Source organism: Mytilus galloprovincialis, chromosome 1 (assembly GCF_965363235.1).
Source record: "Mytilus galloprovincialis chromosome 1, xbMytGall1.hap1.1, whole genome shotgun sequence".
NCBI classification, from domain to species: domain Eukaryota; kingdom Metazoa; phylum Mollusca; class Bivalvia; order Mytilida; family Mytilidae; genus Mytilus; species Mytilus galloprovincialis.
Genome location: NC_134838.1, coordinates 36,145,457 through 36,163,717, shown reverse-complemented (window position 1 = coordinate 36,163,717; position 18,261 = coordinate 36,145,457). Strand labels below are relative to the sequence as shown.

At 31.5% G+C, this 18,261-nt stretch overlaps 1 protein-coding gene across 3 annotated transcripts in view; it reads right to left on the bottom strand.

Moving 5' to 3' along the window:
- Positions 1–283: 283 nt before the first annotated feature.
- The window catches only part of LOC143073010 (uncharacterized), a 30,077-nt gene continuing 12,099 nt past the window's right edge, over positions 284–18,261 (bottom strand). For 2 of the 3 annotated variants that reach the window (XM_076248227.1, XM_076248244.1), the window contains exons 6-20: positions 18,158–18,256; positions 15,968–16,121; positions 15,602–15,622; positions 12,649–12,956; positions 11,774–11,971; positions 9,403–9,501; positions 8,868–9,021; positions 7,869–7,985; positions 7,341–7,456; positions 4,966–5,052; positions 4,453–4,524; positions 3,870–3,969; positions 3,454–3,594; positions 2,414–2,505; positions 284–1,841 (exon numbers count right to left, since the gene is read on the bottom strand). In XM_076248227.1, coding sequence (XP_076104342.1) covers positions 1,746–1,841; positions 2,414–2,505; positions 3,454–3,594; positions 3,870–3,969; positions 4,453–4,524; positions 4,966–5,052; positions 7,341–7,456; positions 7,869–7,985; positions 8,868–9,021; positions 9,403–9,501; positions 11,774–11,971; positions 12,649–12,956; positions 15,602–15,622; positions 15,968–16,121; positions 18,158–18,256 — 1,854 coding nt within the window. In that variant the 3' untranslated portion in view covers positions 284–1,745. The remainder of the gene's footprint in view (positions 1,842–2,413; positions 2,506–3,453; positions 3,595–3,869; positions 3,970–4,452; positions 4,525–4,965; positions 5,053–7,340; positions 7,457–7,868; positions 7,986–8,867; positions 9,022–9,402; positions 9,502–11,773; positions 11,972–12,648; positions 12,957–15,601; positions 15,623–15,967; positions 16,122–18,157; positions 18,257–18,261) is intronic. The other variant, XM_076248235.1, reaches the window with a different exon arrangement.

Sequence of the window (18,261 nt, the reverse complement as noted above, 5' to 3'; positions counted from 1 at the left end):
CCTTCTTAGTCTTGTAATAGAGTGTTTGCCTATACAGCAGACGGCCATATGATTGATCATCAGCTGGGTAAAACCAGGACTTTGAAATTGGCGTTTGCTGCTTTTCCTCCTGGTTCACAAAAGTTAGGAGTAGCAACACTGTTAAAATCCTTAGAAACACAATAATTGAAAATATAGGAAAACCCATGAATTTTTGTTTACACATTGAGTCACACTTTTATTGTAACAAATTGTAAATCTGAATGTCACTGGGAGATTTCAAAAGACTTTTAATGGAAAGATTATGTTTTATATTTATTATGAAAATAAATATGAACACAAAATATTATAGTCATAAACATATAACAATTATAGTACAGCATAAATTATTGTAAATAAATAACATTTCATGGTTGCATTGAAACTAATAATAATACTACAATACTCCTTTGAATAAGATATTATTATATATATTTTTTGCTAAAACTGATTGTCAAGATTTTCAAGGAGTTCAAATCCTAATGTGAACAACCTTAACTAATTATTAGCTATAAAAGGATTATCATAAAAGACAATATCTCCCTAAAACACAAATCAAAGGCAAATACACAATTTATTCATGAAAAACATTTTCATGAACTTTTCCATGAACTAAAGACTTTAAAAATCAGTTAGTTGATGAGAAGTTAAGAACAAATAATGTGACAATATAGGTGAAATATTTTGTCGTCTTTTAACAAAAAAACTATTAAAAATTGACTTTCTGCCCACACAAAAAGTAACTGGCAATCTATCAACAGTTAAATACTGTCTTGCGGTAATCCAAGTTGCATAATTTTCATGATTGAAATAATTTATAAAAGGTTTTACAAATTAAAGTTATAACACAAACACATTATGCTCAATTGAAAGTTGAAAACTATTAAAGACTAAGAAAATATTTCTAAGTTGCAAAAGTTATTCCTTTATTAAAAATATTTGGCTTTCAATGTTTCGTGTGCTCAAAAGATATCATTTTTATGAAAACCACTAATGGGACTCTGGTGGTCATGAAATCAAACAAAATACTAACAAAAGTACTAATCACAGAAATAAATTATTGCTCATCATGATAAAAACCTGTCACCTGATGTAGGCACCAAAGGATAGTAAAAAAAAATCTAGTATCAGAAAATTTCTGAATTGTTTTTACCATCACAATGAAATCTGATTAAACATTCTATATTTCTTAGCTGATTTGCTTAGTTATAATTAAACTTAATCAAAATACACCTCAACCCTTTAAAAGCCTCATTGACAATTGAAATTTATTTTTTGAAATGATAAGATATTTTTTTTTCTATGCAAAAATATACACATCATAGCTTTACAAAACACAGCTTTTAATCATTACATATATAAAAATTAACATAACTAAATACATCATATTACATGTACATTTATGGATTAACTAATTCATGAGACTATTAAAATGTACAGAAAATACAAACTTTTGGTTACTTTTATTTATTTCATAGCACATTATAAAAACTAACAAAAATTAAAGGAAATATTAACATAGTCATCACAATACTTCTACTTCTACTGTGTTCAGCATACACTCAGTTCAAATATTTACCAAAAAATATTCTCTGAACCGTGTAATCCCTCACTGAAATCACTTTAACGATATCATATCCTTATCAACGTCCAGTGTTGCAGTGTTGACTGACGAGCATCATATGAGAACACCAATATTGGGTTTACATCTTACTGAGGTGTTACTCCTACCCACCAATAATTAACATAATAATAAGAAGCAATGTTGTCACTGTAATTATAAGTACATGTGTTCCCATCACCACCTTCTTTAATCTGCTATACTGTAAAAGATTAAAAAAAAAATAGTTTAAACAATATATAAATAAGATTTAATATGTCATGTTTAAATTTTCTTTAGCTAATTGTTAATGAATTTGATTAGCATACCCATCTGCCTAAAAAAAGTTTGTCCTCAATTTTTTACATCTTCTCTCTTCAAACCTGATGACTTGATTTCTAGAAATTTCTTATAAAGTTACAAACTCCCCCCAAAAATACTGATAGCATAGATATTTTAGTAGGATATCATAAGACTATTTCAATGGATAGACTTTAAGAGTTGAGATTAATTTCAAGTATTTAGGACAAACTGCAGGGGATACTTTCCAATGTTTTTACATAAAAAAAGATAAGCAAACATAACCCCAGGGAGATTTCAGTACCAAATACATTAATAAGGTATCAAACATTTGTCAGTAAACATAATTTGACATCAATTCAAATAATAAATCTATTGGCAAATAAATTGGTATTCACTTTCAAGCTTACAAACATTTGTAACAAAACAAACATTTATTTACACATGGGTAAAAATATGCAATTATTGGACAAACAGGAAATAATAAACACTTACTGATGGTTCTAGCTGTAAATGTGCATTGCTGTGTGAATAATACATCGGCTTTCTGTGCATTTCATACATATAAGTATCATCCTGTTTACGTTCTGAAATATATGATTTTATGCTGTAACTAAGGAATTTTATCCTAAAAAGGCAATATTTAAATTATTTAAATTAAGATATTAACCATTTAAAAGTTTGTCTCTTTAAATTAGTGAAATAAAATTAACCTTAAAGGAGAAAAGTCCTAATGTGAGACAGGACGACTACATCACAATAAACAATGATGTCCACTGTAAAACTAATCTTATAAAATATAAAAAATATGAATCAAGACTAATATGTACAACTTTGAATTTTCTTACATAAAAACACTAGCAACAATATTAGAATATATGAAAATCATGTGAATAAATCAGTGAAGTTTACTAGGATCCATGATGTAAACACAAAATTTATTATTTGCGAAAAATAAGTTGGTTTACAGTTTATTTCATGAATAAATATAAGAAGATGTGGTATGAGTGCCAATGTGACAACTCTCCATTCAAGTCACAATTTCTAAAGTAAACCATTATAGGTAAAAGTATGGCCATCAACAAGGAGCCTTTGCTCACACCGAACAGCAAGCTTTAAGCCCCCAAAAATGTAAAGTGTAAAACTATTAAAATAAGAAAACCAATGGTCGTATCTATTTAAAAATTGAGAAACAAGAAACATTTATGAAGGCTTCATTTCATGGGAAATGACTATTACATCTCCTGGGGCTAGACAACTGCATCTCACAGGATAGGAAGACTAAGTATCATGGGACATGACAACTACATCACATTTCACATGATTACTACCGCACATGGGACATGACTGCATCTCTTGGGAAATCAGCTGCAATCAGTGCATAGATGCACCAACATAGGTAGACTTGGAAACTATTAGAGAATTGATGTATTAGTTTGCAAGGAGGTACTAGTACAGTAAAAGTTCTATAAGTCAAGTGTTTAACGAACTTAATGTTGAAATTCAGAAAAAAAAAGAGATGCTGTAATACTAACCTTTTCTTGTTAGAGCACAGTCACTTATTTCTAATATCATGTTGACAGTTATGTAGTAACCTACATAAGCTACAAGTACCCATCTTAAATATGGAGGGGCACCTGCTTTGGCAAGCTCCAAACCAGCAAATATATTAATAACTGCAAAGAAAAAAAAAAGAGTTATTTTTTAAAATGAATGGTTGATGCTGTAAGCCAGCTAAGCTTACTTGATCACAAGAAGCTGGCTGGATATCTATGGAAATTGTTGCATTAATTCTTTAAATAATTCCTTGACAATTTTTTTTTATTCCTAGTAACTGATAGATGCTCTAGCTATTTTTGAATATTGAAAAAGCTATGCACGTGACTTGGTTATTTTTTTTTATACTTTTGCTAAATCCATTTAAACACTAAAAGTATCACCAAAATGTTACCTGCTAAAATGTGTCCTATGGTACCAAATCCCCAATGTATCCAATTAAAACATTTTCTTTTGACTGACCCTGGTAATGGTCTGATCAATGCAACTATTGGCTGGAAGAAAAAAAAAAACATGCATATAAATAATTAATACATTAAAAATATCACAGTTTTGTGTAAATTTTTAAAATAATTTGGAATAAACCTCTGATCTTATTATATAATTAAATTAAAATACATGTTTACACAGTGTTACACTAATTTCTGCAAATTCTGGAAAGGATTTCTAATGTTAATGCAATTTTAGTGGTCATTAATATGTCAATTTATTTTTAAGGAATGGTAGTCTTGTATGATTTTTAATTTTAGTTCATTTTAATATATGTTTTGGAGTGTAGAAGACATCCATTTTCACTAAACTGGTACACATTTTTAATTAGGGACAAGCTGTAGTCCACCTCTGGGTGTGTTTTTTTCCAGATATGTTGAAGACCTTTTGGTGGCCTTTAGCTGTTTTCTGCTCTATGGTCGGGTTGTTGTCTCTGACATATTCCCCATTTCCATTCTCATTTTTAGCTCAGGGATTAATAGACTTACATTAGCTACTGTAAAAACTAGTACAACAATTCCTATTATAGGATGGGCTTGATGAAACATCTGACCATTTATCTGCAAAAAAAGAAAAACACACATGGAAACTAGGTATAAATGTAACACTGTCATTAATCACCTTGGATTAGAATATAAATTTAAGTTTGGAACAGGTAGGAAAGTATGACATTATTCAGCACATCTTTTACATTTGAAGTCAATGCCTAATAAAATTTTGTATAGGTTTATTCAAATTTCTATTTTTTTATTGGTCAGTAATGTTGTCAGCCAAATTGGCTTTAAAAAATCGCATATTCTGTTCAATTATATTATCTTCATCTACAGGTTACAAAGCACTGCTTCTGAAACAATTTTGCGCATTGTGAGCATTATTAAAAGAAGTTAAAGTTTAAACTGATAAGAATTAGATAACAGGCTAAAAGAAAGACAGTGAGAAAAAGATTTCCTAATTGTGTTTTAGATCTTCAGATATAATATCAGTTCTACCCTACATCTTACCTTACTATATCCTTCAACGTCCAGAAACACTAAAATGGCACTTATGATAACACATAGAAATACAACTATCATCATCAATCTATGTACCTGTAAAATACATTTATACTTTTATTTTCAATATGCAAAATCAGTAGCGTTAGCCTTTAGTTTTCATTATGCATTCAGTTAACTTATTTTTAAAATGTAGAATGATAAATGTGACACAAAAAACTAGAGGCTCTAAAGAGCCTGTGTCGCTCACCTTGGTCTTGTGCATATTAAACAATGGACACGGATAAATTCATGACATAATTGTGTTTTGGTGATAGTGATGTGTTTGTAGATCTTATTTTACTGAACATTCTTGTTGCTACACTTATCTCTATCTATAATGAACTTGGCCCAGTAATTACAGTGGAAACTATTTTCTAAAAATTTACAAAAATTTATGAAAAATGTTAAAAATTAACTATAAAGGGCAATAACTCCTTAAGGGGTCAATTGACTATTTTGGTCATGTAAACTTATTTGTAGATCTTATTTTGCTGAACGTTATTGCTGTATACAGTTTATCTCTATCTATAATAATATTCAAGATAACAAAAAACGGCAAAATTTCCTTAAAATTACCAATTCAGGACAGTAACCTAACAATGGGTTGTCCGATCCATGTGAAAACATCAGGGCAGATAGATAGATCTTGACCTGATAAACAATTAAACCCTGTCTCTTAATGCTTCGGTTTTTGAGTTATTAGCCAAAAACTGCATTTTACCCCTATGTTCTATTATTAGCCGTGGCAGCCATTTTGGTTGATTGGCCAGGTCACGCCACACATTTTTTAAACAAGTTACCCCAATGATGATTGTGGCCAAGTTTAGTTTAATTTGGCCCAGTAATTTCAGAGAAGAAGATTTTTGTAAAAGATTACTAAGATTTACGAAAAATGGTTAAAAATTGACTATAAAGGGCAATAACTCCTTCAGGGGTCAACTGACCATTTTGGTCATGCTGACTTATTTGTAAATCTTACTTTGCTGAACATTATTGCTGTTTACAGTTTATCTCTATCTATAATAATATTCAAGATAATAACCAAAAACAGCAAAATTTCCTTAAAATTACCAATTCAGGGGCAGCAACCCAACAACAGGTTGTCCTATTCATCTGAAAATTTCTGGACAGATAGATCTTGACCTGATAAACACTTTTACCGCTGTCAGATTTGCTCTAAATGCTTTGGTTTTTGAGTTATAAGCCAAAAACTGCATTTTACCCCTATGTTCTATTTTTAGCCATGGCGGCCATCTTGGTTGGTTGGCCGGGTCACGCCACACATTTTTTAAACTAGATATCCCAAAGATGATTGTGGTCAAGTTTGGATTAATTTGGCCCAGTAGTTTCAGAGGAGAAGATTTTTGTAAAAGATTACTAAGATTTACGAAAAATGGTTAAAAATTGTCTATAAAGGTCAATAACTCCTAAAGGGGTCAACTGACCATTTTGGTCATGTTGACTTATTTGTAAATGTTACTTTGCTGAACATTATTGCTGTTTACAGTTTATCTCTATCTATAATAATATTCAAGATAATAGCCAAAAACAGCAAAAATTCCCTAAAATTACCAGTTCAGGGGCAGCAACCCAATAACGGGTTGTCAGATTCATCTGAAAATTTGAGGGCAGATAGATCTTCACCTGATAAACAATTTTACCCCTGTCAGATTTGCTCTAAATGCTTTGGTTTTTGAGTTATAAGCCAAAAACTGCATTTTACTCCTATGTTCTATTTTTAGCCATGGCGGCCATCTTGGTTGGTTGGCCAGGTCACGCCACACATTTTTTAAACTAGATACCCCAATGATGATTGTGGCCAAGTTTGGTTTAATTTGGCCCAGTAGTTTCAGAGGAGAAGATTTTTGTAAAAGTTAACGACGACGGACGACGACGACGACGGACGACGGACGACGGACGCCAAGTGATGAGAAAAGCTCACTTGGCCCTTCGGGCCAGGTGAGCTAAAAAATTGGCCAGTAGTTTTCTGCTTTAATTTTAATAACATTTCTCATGTTGGGGCCTTTTATAGCAGACTATATGGTGTGGGTATTCTCATTGTTGGATAGCCCTTCCTCCATTTGAACTCTGGTGGATATTTTTCTCATTGGCAATCACATATCTTCTTATTTTTTTTATATCATGATTGCAATACAATAATTCTTCACACCCAACAGTAAAAATATACTTGACAAGCTTCGATAATCCTTTACATTCTTTTGTGAAGTTCTTTATATAAAATGTAAACTAGAAATTAACTAATGCTAAAAAGGTTACAAACAAATTGTATTCAACTGGAATATAAAACAAGAAAAACATTTTTCTTAAATAAAATAGGGTACCTGATACCAGATCCTTTCATCACAAATAGTACTTCCAGGCCATATCCTCTTATAGTATCTAACGATAACTATAGCTATACTGGCACAACCAATCCATGCAAATATCATCAATGCACCTGTAATTTCATTTAAAACCCAATTTAACTTTTGAAATACATATCATATATAACATTGGAATAGCATAGAAACATTCTGTGTTGCTTTTATGATATAAATAGTAAATGAAAACTCAGTTAAGTGTTTAACAAACAAAAAGACTTATTTACACTTATATGCAAATTTGTCTGCCATTACAGCATTACCTAATATCCCATAAAATCCTGTAAAATATTTGACATCACAATTTAATAATTTAATAATTGTGATGTCAGAAGGTTATTCAGATATTTTATTTTCTGCATATTGCCCTTATATTTGCATATATGTTCAACGTACATATCTGCTTGATGTTCAAAGTATAGCATACCCTAATTTATAGGAAAGATTATAGAAATAAACTTTCTTATTTTACCATATAAATAACATTACCATGAAATTTAATGAGATAGTATATCACTCTTCCCGAGACAGATGCATTCTTCTGGAAATCCACCAGTTTTAATGATACTATTGGTATTTTCTGAACGCTGTGGGGAAGCAGCTTTCCTGAAAGGGAGAAATTACTATTCTGTTAAAGTTATGTAAAACGTTAAGACTTAGAGGCTTATCTATTTAACAGTTTATCATGAAACTTTTACAAGAGACCCAATCTAAAAGAAAATGAATCCCAATAATTTGTACTGGAGAAAATTTAGTATATTCAAATCTTTTTTAAACAAATACATGTATTGCTATGACTAAATGAAAGTCAATGTTTAAAGTCATATAAAAGATAAACAGTTGTGGATTAACAAGGTTTTTTTTAAAAGGAAAGACAAAATATTGAATCTGGTTATACTGTAAAGAATGTGTCTGAGGGGGATACAAATATCCCACCTCATGCTTTGAAATTTTCCAAGTTAAAAAGGGGCATATGTTTAGAAATGTTAATTCAAAATTTGTCTGCATGTTGTGAATCTGAGCATTGTGTTTGAGTTTCATAAAATTTGGTTGAGGCAAACTTAAGAGTGCTGAAAAAAAACTTGCAATTTTCCTAGTTATATAGGGGCATAGCATATTAAGTGACTAACTGTCAACATCAGAACCTTGTCTGCAGGTTTTGGACAGACGGAAAAATGGGAAAATGGGAAACACTTATTGCCCCCTTTGCATATGATAGGGCTATAAAAAGGTATTCAAGTAGGGTCTATATTTCAATCACTTTGATATTGTATGGCACTTTCATTAATGTAAATGTCACCAAGAAACCCCATAAAATGTCCCCTTTAGTTTGCACAAATATTGCTTTAAAATCATTAAATGTTGAATAAAAAATAAAACATAGTAACTTTCTGCATAAATATTGGCACTAGTTTTACCCTTGAAGGAACAACGTCAAGCCATTTATATAATCCCCGGAATAATCATACTACTGATAACTTTTATTACCATTTGTAGCTGGTCCATGAGCAAACATAATGTGAAAATCTTCATTCAAATTGAGCAATACATCTTCTCCAACAACTTGCTTTTTCCTGGTGAATTTACAATGGAATATACCATCCTGGATTGAACCATATATTCCACTTAATCCCTTCTTTGGCTGAATAACAAAAAAGTTATTTAAGAATACTGTGGATTCATTTATTTGTACATGTAAAGTTGTATTGAGGAAAACTTATATTTTCATGTATATTTGATTTTGTGGTTTTGCCAAAGTCTGCTTACATTCTAATAAAAAAATTGTAAGATGTTGAGCATTTCAATTTGTGGATCTCCTTAAGCATGAAAATTGGTATCAGATGAATAAAATTGCATTTACGCATTTACAGTATAAGTTTTTAAATGATACCATGTCTCATTCCTGTTGATTAATTCTATCTATGAATACTATACTATTTCTTTACATGCTGCACAGTTACAAAATATATTATTTCAAAAAGTTGAACAAAAAATGATTTTGTTTATATCCACACAAACATACCTCTATGAGCCTTTGGTTAGTTTTGGAATCTAAATTGACAGACTGGTAGACATCCATAAAACCTTCATTTGTCACACATTCTATTACATTGTCATTTCCCTGAAAGTATTTTTTTTAAGATTTAATCAATATAAAACTAGGTACAAAAACAATACAGCTTATCCATCATATCACTTTATGAGAAGATTATCTACAAATATTGTCTTTCAAAAGAAAATTCTTATAAGTATGATTTATGAATATTTATGCATATTTTTGTTTCATGTCTTTATTATAAAATTGTACAAAGTCATTACAGGTGATAAACATATAGATTCCACAGCTGAAACAAGTGTATTACGATATTTCTCCATTTGAGACAGTTAAATTTTAATATTTAAAGCGCGAGGCTTGCCAAGCTTTTTAAATAATTAAAATTTAACTGTTGAGAATGGAGAAATATTGTAATACACGAGTTACAGTGGTGGAATCTGTTTCTCTAATGATTTTTATCCTTCCTTTTCAAAGATTTGAGGAAAGTTGTGTACTTTTGATGTGACGTCATCAGACATGGTCGCCTTTTTTCATGACATCACAAAAAGAAAATTCAGAAGAAAACAAGAAAATTCAACGTCACAATTAAATTTCAACCAATCATTTGCCGAGAACAGATTTTTCACTAGTGAAGAGAAATATTTTTCTCACACAGGTCCGGAAATGTGAAAATAGAAGAAAAACAAGAATGTGTCCCCAGTACACGGATGCCCCATCCGCACTATCATTTTCTATGTTCAGTGGACCGTGAAAATGGGGTTAAATCTCTAATTTGGAATTAAAATTAGAAAGATCATATCATACAGAACATATGTACTAAGTTTCAAGTTGATTAGACTTCAACTTCATCAAAAACTACCTCGACCAAAAACTTTAACCTGAAGCGGGACAGACGGACGAACGAACAGACGGACGGACGAACGAACGAACGGACGCACAGACCAGAAAACATAATGCCCATAAACGGGGCATAATTAGAGAAATCAGAATTTCAACTTATTGTTTTTGATTAAAGACTTTTAAGTGAATGTGTCATAGTCATAGAATAGAAAAGTCACCATTGACCAATTATATCCCTTTATACTTTATTTAAAACAAGTGAAACTGCAAGCTACTGCTCACTGATGATACCCCAGCCGCAAGTGGATAATATTAATAGTGTAAAAATATGCAAGTGTTCGGTAAACAGGAGGTTGTCGAGTGATGAATCTGAAAACGCATCACACGGTATAGCTGACTTATAAAAATCCTGAAACCAAATTTCAGAAATCCTTGTATTGTAGTTCCTGAGAAAAATGTGACGAAAATTTTTAACTTGGTTATCATGTGTAAAATCATACAAGTGTTCGGTAAACAGGAAGTAGTCGAGTGATGAATCTGAAAACGCATCACACCGTATAGCTGACTTATATAAATCCTGAAACCAAATTTCAGAAATCCTTGTATTGTAGTTCCTGAGAAAAATGTGACGAAAATTTTCAACTTGGCTATCATGTGTAAAATCATACAAGTGTTCGGTAAACAGGAAGTTGTCGAGTGATGAATCTGAAAACGCATCACACGGTATAACTGACTTATATAAATCCTGAAACCAAATTTCAGTAAATCCTTGTATTGTAGTTCCTGAGAAAAATGTGACGAAAGTTTCATGGGACGGACTGACTGACGGACGGACGGACTGATGGACGGACTGATGGACGGACGGACTGACAGACAGAGGTAAAACAGTATACCCCCCCCTTTTTTAAAGCGGGGGTATAATTTAAAGCGGGGGTATAATTATTCAAGCCAATATAAAGACAGTGCCAGTAGTTACATATGTACATGAACTTAATGAGGATTTTTGGTTGATATGAACAGACAAAAACCAGAGACACAGTTATTTCGTAGTGCATTTCTTTTAGACAACAAATTCAAATAAAAAAATAAGCACTTGATCTTAAAAAGATATATATAGTGTGGGTGTACTACATTGAAATTATAGATAATACTTCCAGATATAACACAAAATATGGACAATTCTATGTTTTAAAGTGGTCTATAATTCAGTTTCACCACTTCAGACATAATAATTTTTGACATTTTTTAAGGTGGACCAAACTACTACTGTACATAAAAATGCATCATCTAAATTTTTTAAACATGTTATTTCATGCCACTCCTTAATATTTCATGCATAAAATATAAAGTAATAAATTTTGAAAACTGTATGAAAAAAATTTGCAAGTAATACATTGTCCACACTAGGAACTATATTTGTAGACCATGAAAATCAAAAGTACAACAACTGTGTCTTCAGACCTAATAGTAAATAAGCATTGATGTTATAAATCCTTACCATATTCTGATCATGTGAGAATGCTATTGCTATCCACATATTATCTGGATCAGGAGATGAGGCACGACTTTTGATGTCAAACTGGATATCATCTCCTTTGTCTCTCCAAGATATTATAAATTCACACAAATCATTTTTACAATCGTAATAACAGCCTTTGGTCAATCCACAGGCTAAATCTTTCTCCAGACTTAATTTCTGTACAAAGTAAAAAACCAATACTCTACTATAATGAAAAGTTCTTTCAACATGTTCAAATATATTAAACCAATAAAAAACATTACTTTCCATTACCAAAATTAATTTCCTTATTGATAATTGACCTCATCTATTATTTAGTAATAGTGAATTTTGTCTGTTGCCCTCTAGATGTCTTTTAGATTATTTTTGTTGTTTTGTTGCTGTCTCGTTGGAGATTAATCCACATCTTTCTTTCATTTACACCATTTTTTCAAGTTAATAAGTAGGGTACCAGTATTAATTATCACATATTTTCTATATCTTTATACACATTTTCATATTCAAATGTGAATATTAGCATGATAAAAGAGATAACGATATGTTGATTATAATCATCATGCTAATAATGTGTTGTGCATTGAATTTAATTCCTTATTCTATTACATGGCACATTTAAAAAGCTTGTCTTTGAGTTACTAGAAGAAGAGGGTGGTGCACGTGATGCATAAGCTGTATGAGTTAAAAGAGTCAACATGTGGGTGATTCAACATGTAATTCAAATTTGCAAGCTTTAAAAACCTGAGTCTAATGCTGGTTAACTGAAGGACATTAAAGCAATAAGTGTTGATTAAAATTATGACATGGTTGTTAACTTTCCAGAAACAAATTAACTCATGATTCCGAGCTCACTTTACCTGAAATTTGTCAAGGTTTTGTGTAGTGGTAGTTTCTGTTGTAGTTGTCGTTGTTAATGGTGTTGTTACAGCAACAGCTGGAGATGTTTTCTTGGTAGTAGTGGCTACTGTGGTGGTTGTTGTTGGTTGTGGCTGTGGTTTCCAAGTCCATGGTTGTTCTGTTGTAGTAGTTGTAGTTGACTGGATGGTTGTTGGTGGCAGTGTTGAAGCTGGTTGAGTGGTCGGCATGTACTGTAAATATTCCTGTAAATTGATCTTTGTTAGAGATGTAGGTGGAGCAGGGTCATACTGATGTGGAAGTTTCATCCCTACAAAACAAGTTATTGGTTAATTATGACATAACCACTGGTGTTGAACTGATCACTGTAACTGCAGTTACGGTGATCCCAACATGGCAGTAACATATGATATTAAGAACACACATATACAACAATACCCTACATATCAACCTAGCGGCTGAGTAATTCTTGAAAACAATGCGTGCAATGGAGAAATTACAAAAAGACGATTTTACCTGTTTTGGGCTCCGCCATGTTGGGATCACTGTAACTGCAATTACGGTGATCAGTTAAACTCCAGTGATAACTACTAATTTAAGATTTTGTAAATTTGCTTTAAAATTAAGGAATAACAGTAATGTAGTTGAAGGTTTGCTGCAAAAAAAAAAACCAACAAATATTTAACTTTAAACAGTCTTCACAATGACATATGTATCAACTAGATGGAGCTAATTTGATGGTTTTTCCCTCAAAATTAAAAATGTCTAACATGATCACATGATTTCACACTCCTAAAAACATAGGTGATAAGTATATACCAATGATTCAATCAATGGATTCTAAATAGGACAACAATAAAAGGAGTAAAATAAAGACTGATGGTAACACTAAAATGAAGAGAATATGTAAGATACATATGGGATGCACAAACATTTGGTCAGCATATTATGACGACTTCATGTCTTATAACATAAATTGTAACTTTAAATGCAACTTAAAAGTGTTATTCAGACAAAAAGAGACTTCAAGCTAAAGATAGATATATGAAATACACATACACATGTAAATAAAAATGTAGATGTATTTTTTTTGACAATGAAATACAAGTTAAAAAATTACCAAATTAAAAAAATGCATGCAACATACACAAATATACAAATAAAAAGAACAAAATTTTTAAGACAACCATTTCTTTTAAAGAGTTATGACAAATAGACATTTGACATGCTAATAATGATAAAAACAATCTTACAAATAAAACTTAAAGGGTTGTGGCTACTTCAATTCTAAAGTAGTCTTGCTTGTGCCTAATAAATACAATTTTTCAATTGATAAATCTTAAAATAATTTCTAACAATATGACAATGTCTGATGAAATATGTCCAGTCTTGTATTTTTTTCTACATTTTCACATACTTTCAAATTCATTGATTCTTTCCTACAAAAATCCAAGAGATAACCTTTTCCGGCAGAAATATACTAACCCCCCCCCCCCCCCCTCAAGAAAAATATGGACATAATAGATGGGCATCTATATCTAGTAAACAGATCAAAGGGCAAAGATTTGAACATGAAGAGGTTACTGTACAAACTTCAACAATGAGAATAAACAGCTGCGCCATGAGCGCATGATACGCCCGACGTCTTGTGTGGAAGTTTTATGCAATAACCATTTATTGTTTTTGAGACACAGCGGGACATGTGAACCCACCCCTCCCCACCCTGTTATTTTTTTACAAATATCACTAAAATAAAATTTTGAATGAAACCAAAAAGTATACAGATCTTTAAATTAGTATAACAAAGAAGTGTGTACAGTTTCAAGCAATAATCATAAATTGTTTTTGAGATACGGCGCGACATGTAAAAAAAAACCTCCCCTTATTTACAAAATACTCAATAACTCAAAAATAAAATTTTGAGTCATCACCAAAAAGTATACAGATCTTAAGATTAATATAACAAAGAAGTGTGTAAAGTTTTAAGCAATAATCATAAATCGTTTTTGAGATACAGCACGACATGTAAAAAACCCCTCCCCCTTTTTTACAAAATACTCAATAACTCAAAAATGAAATTTTGAATCATCACCAAAAAGTATACAGATCTTTAGATTAATATAACAAAGAAGTGTGTAAAGTTTTAAGCAATAATCAAAAATCGTTTTTGAGATACGGCGCGACATGTAAAAAAACCCTCCCCCTTTTTTATAAAATACTCAAAAACTCAAAAATGAAATTTTGAATCATCACCAAAAAGTATACAGATATTAAGATTAATATAACTAAGAAGTGTGTAAAGTTTTAAGCAATAATCAAGAAACGTTTTTGAGATACGGTGCGACATGTGAAAAAAAACACACCCCTGTTTTAGTTACAAAGTGCCGTAACTCAAAAAGTTTAAATCTTATTTTCACCAAAAAGTATACAGATCATTTGACCATCATAAGAAACAACTTTATTAAGTTTCATGAAATTTGGATAAGTCGTTCTCAAGTTACGGTGCGACATGTTTACGCCGGACAGACGGACGGACGGACGGACGGACAGACGGACAGACGGACGGACGGACACCGGACATTTGTATACCATAATACGTCCCGTCAAAATTTTGACGGGCGTATAAAAATTCATACCTTATAATTAGTTCTAAAATGATGACATTATATGAAACAATTCAAAAGAGAAAAACAACCACTAACATTAAACAATAAATATTTAGAACAACAACCACTAGATTACAGGGCTAGGGACAGGGGTATAAAGAATGTCACAACATTATACATGTTTGTGCGCAATAAATGAAAAAAATATATAATTTAGATGTATTGAACAATCTTAAATAACAAATTTGTTGGAATTTTGTGTTTGATCAAGAAACATCCTTATAGTTGTGTACATGCACAATTCATTATAAAGATAGAGAGAAAAAATAAACAATGTTTAAATACATACCTGCATAATTAGTTAAAGCATCTTAAATTAGTAAAATTAGATATATTCATTATGAATGATGAGTGTAAGTCGCAAACAGATTAAGAGAACTTAAGTGTCTTAAAATAATGTAAACAATACATAAATAAATACCTTGAGTAAGCACATGCACATAAAGTTCAAACCTTGCTTCAAAATTAAAACTATTGCAAATATTAGTTCCAATAAACTGATTTAGTTTCATTAATAATTCAAATATGGATTGAATCAATCTTATATAAAGTTACAAACCAGATATATTGAATTGTTTATTAAGTCCACTCTATGATGTTTAGAATCAGACATTTAAAAAAAAAATCTTCTATTTATAGAATAAGTTAACCATACCTGACATAGATGATCCAGTAGCAAACATAAGGTACCAGTCATTTCTTAAGTCAAAGATCCTACTTTCTTCTGGAACTATTTTCTGCCTGGTAAAACTACAGGAAAATGTACCATCCACAAAAGATCCTTGTTCATTGGATATTCCCAGTTTAGGCTGTTTATAAATGGTAAAAGGTTAGATTAATAATTGATTTCTTCAAGGTCTCACATAAAATTTCACTCTATGATAAAACAAAATTATAATTTTGTTCACATCTTTTTTAACATAAAAGTCAATTAGCAGTTCATTGCAAATACTTGTAGTATACACTGTGCTTAAACGGCTGTGGTAACTTAAGTTACCCACAGCCCAAGATGGAGCCGCCTTGCGTCGGTTAGATACTTTTCTTCTATAGAATAACAATACCACGAATGCATCAATTAAACAACTGAATTTAAAAGTTGTATTAATCGTTTAGGGAAACCCCTAAACTGGAAAGGTGATTAAATTCTACAAAATAAACGATCACAGCACGATTTTAAAAAACACTTAGGCTGTCCGTAACTTCAAAACAACTTGTCCGTAACTTTTTTCATCATACCAATAGAGATGTCCGTAACTTTCAAAGAATCGACATACGCGGATGTAATGTTTAAACTGATGATAGAGATTGCATCGAATACATATTCACAAAACAAAGTAGATGTCTAGTATGATATAATTCATTGTATCGATGGAAGACAAAATTGGGAAAAATATGAAACAAATCACGATAAATCCGCAAAACTCGGGTCTCATTTTGTATAACGTCGGGGTATCCGAATCGCCAAGTTCGGAGGGTTGTTTCCGATCATAGCAGTATGATAAACTGTTGAAACATATCATTGTGCGTTTTTATTTTTGAACAAGTAGACTACACAAGTATTTTTTACACATACATGTAGCATGTATACACTTACTGATTTTCTGCCAGCAACGACAAGAGTAGCGTGAATCCGGGATTTTGGATTTTGGAGGGGAACCCAAATTGCCCAGGCATGCTGTGGATAGACTATACGAGACTTAAGTGCACAAACTTTTTCCGTCTTTTTGAAAAAGCCAAAAACACTTTTCTCTCATCCCCACAAAAACCAAGATTTACAGTAAATGGGAAAACTTTTAAAAAAGGACATTTTGTATAAATGAATAAACCTAGTTTTACAGCAGCTGCATATTTCATTTGTATGCAAGTTGCATTAAATCTCATTAAACTGAATAAAACTAAAAGACACAATAGGTAAAAGTCAGTGACAATAAAAGGAAAAGAGCAGTCAACATAGTGTAACAATTCGACATAGTATATAAAAATATAAATAACTACGTAGGACAACAGGGTAATTTAATAGTCTAACAACCCCTGATAACATACAAAGAGAGAAAAAAAAACATACTAGGGAACATATTCAAAAAATCATAACACTATAACTAACTGGTGGGATGTATAAATACCGAGCCGCGTCAAAGAGTATTCATCAAAATACACATAGAAAGAAACAGAGGTGAAGGTAAAAGCCTTGGTCTGACAAGCGAAAAACGTCGATAAGACGCACATCAGTAAATAAAAGTTCAAACCATAACCAGGATGGAGTACCACAAACCCCACATAAAACTTCTGTGGTGTAAGTATGATGCGTTAATAAAATCACATTTGGTGGTGAATGAGTAGTATAAACGGCCGCGAAGGTTACAAATATGATGTTAATTGTCTTCTAATTGTTAAAATTATAATTCTTAAAATTTTAAGTCAAAAGTTACCCACATCTAAAAATAAAGTTACGGACAGTCTGCTTAGTTTCGATCAAAAAGTTACGGACATCTTATGCATTTTTTAAAGTTGACCTTGCGCTTTAGTGAACTCTATATTAACAAATTTATGGTAATTGTTAGTCATTTCTTTATTCAATAATCCTATAAATATTTACATTCTGCATGAAAAACGTCACAAAAGGTACATTTTGTATGAATTAAATATCAACGAGTTTAGAGTCCGCCATCTTGGGCTGTGGGTAACTTAAGTTACCCACAGCCGTTTAAGCACAGTGGTATAAAGATGTGTGCCTATGGTCACTCCCTGGGACTACTTTTCAATTTACATTTAAAAACACTAAATTCAGTGAGCCTTAATCCTTCTCACATATTTTCCGTTTGATGTTTTTATTTAAGTATCTTACATTGCTTAGTCTTGTATTGGCATGTGTATCAAGGTTATAAGACTGGAACACACTGATGTTGTAGTCCATTGACATACATTCTATAACACTGTCACTGCCCTGTC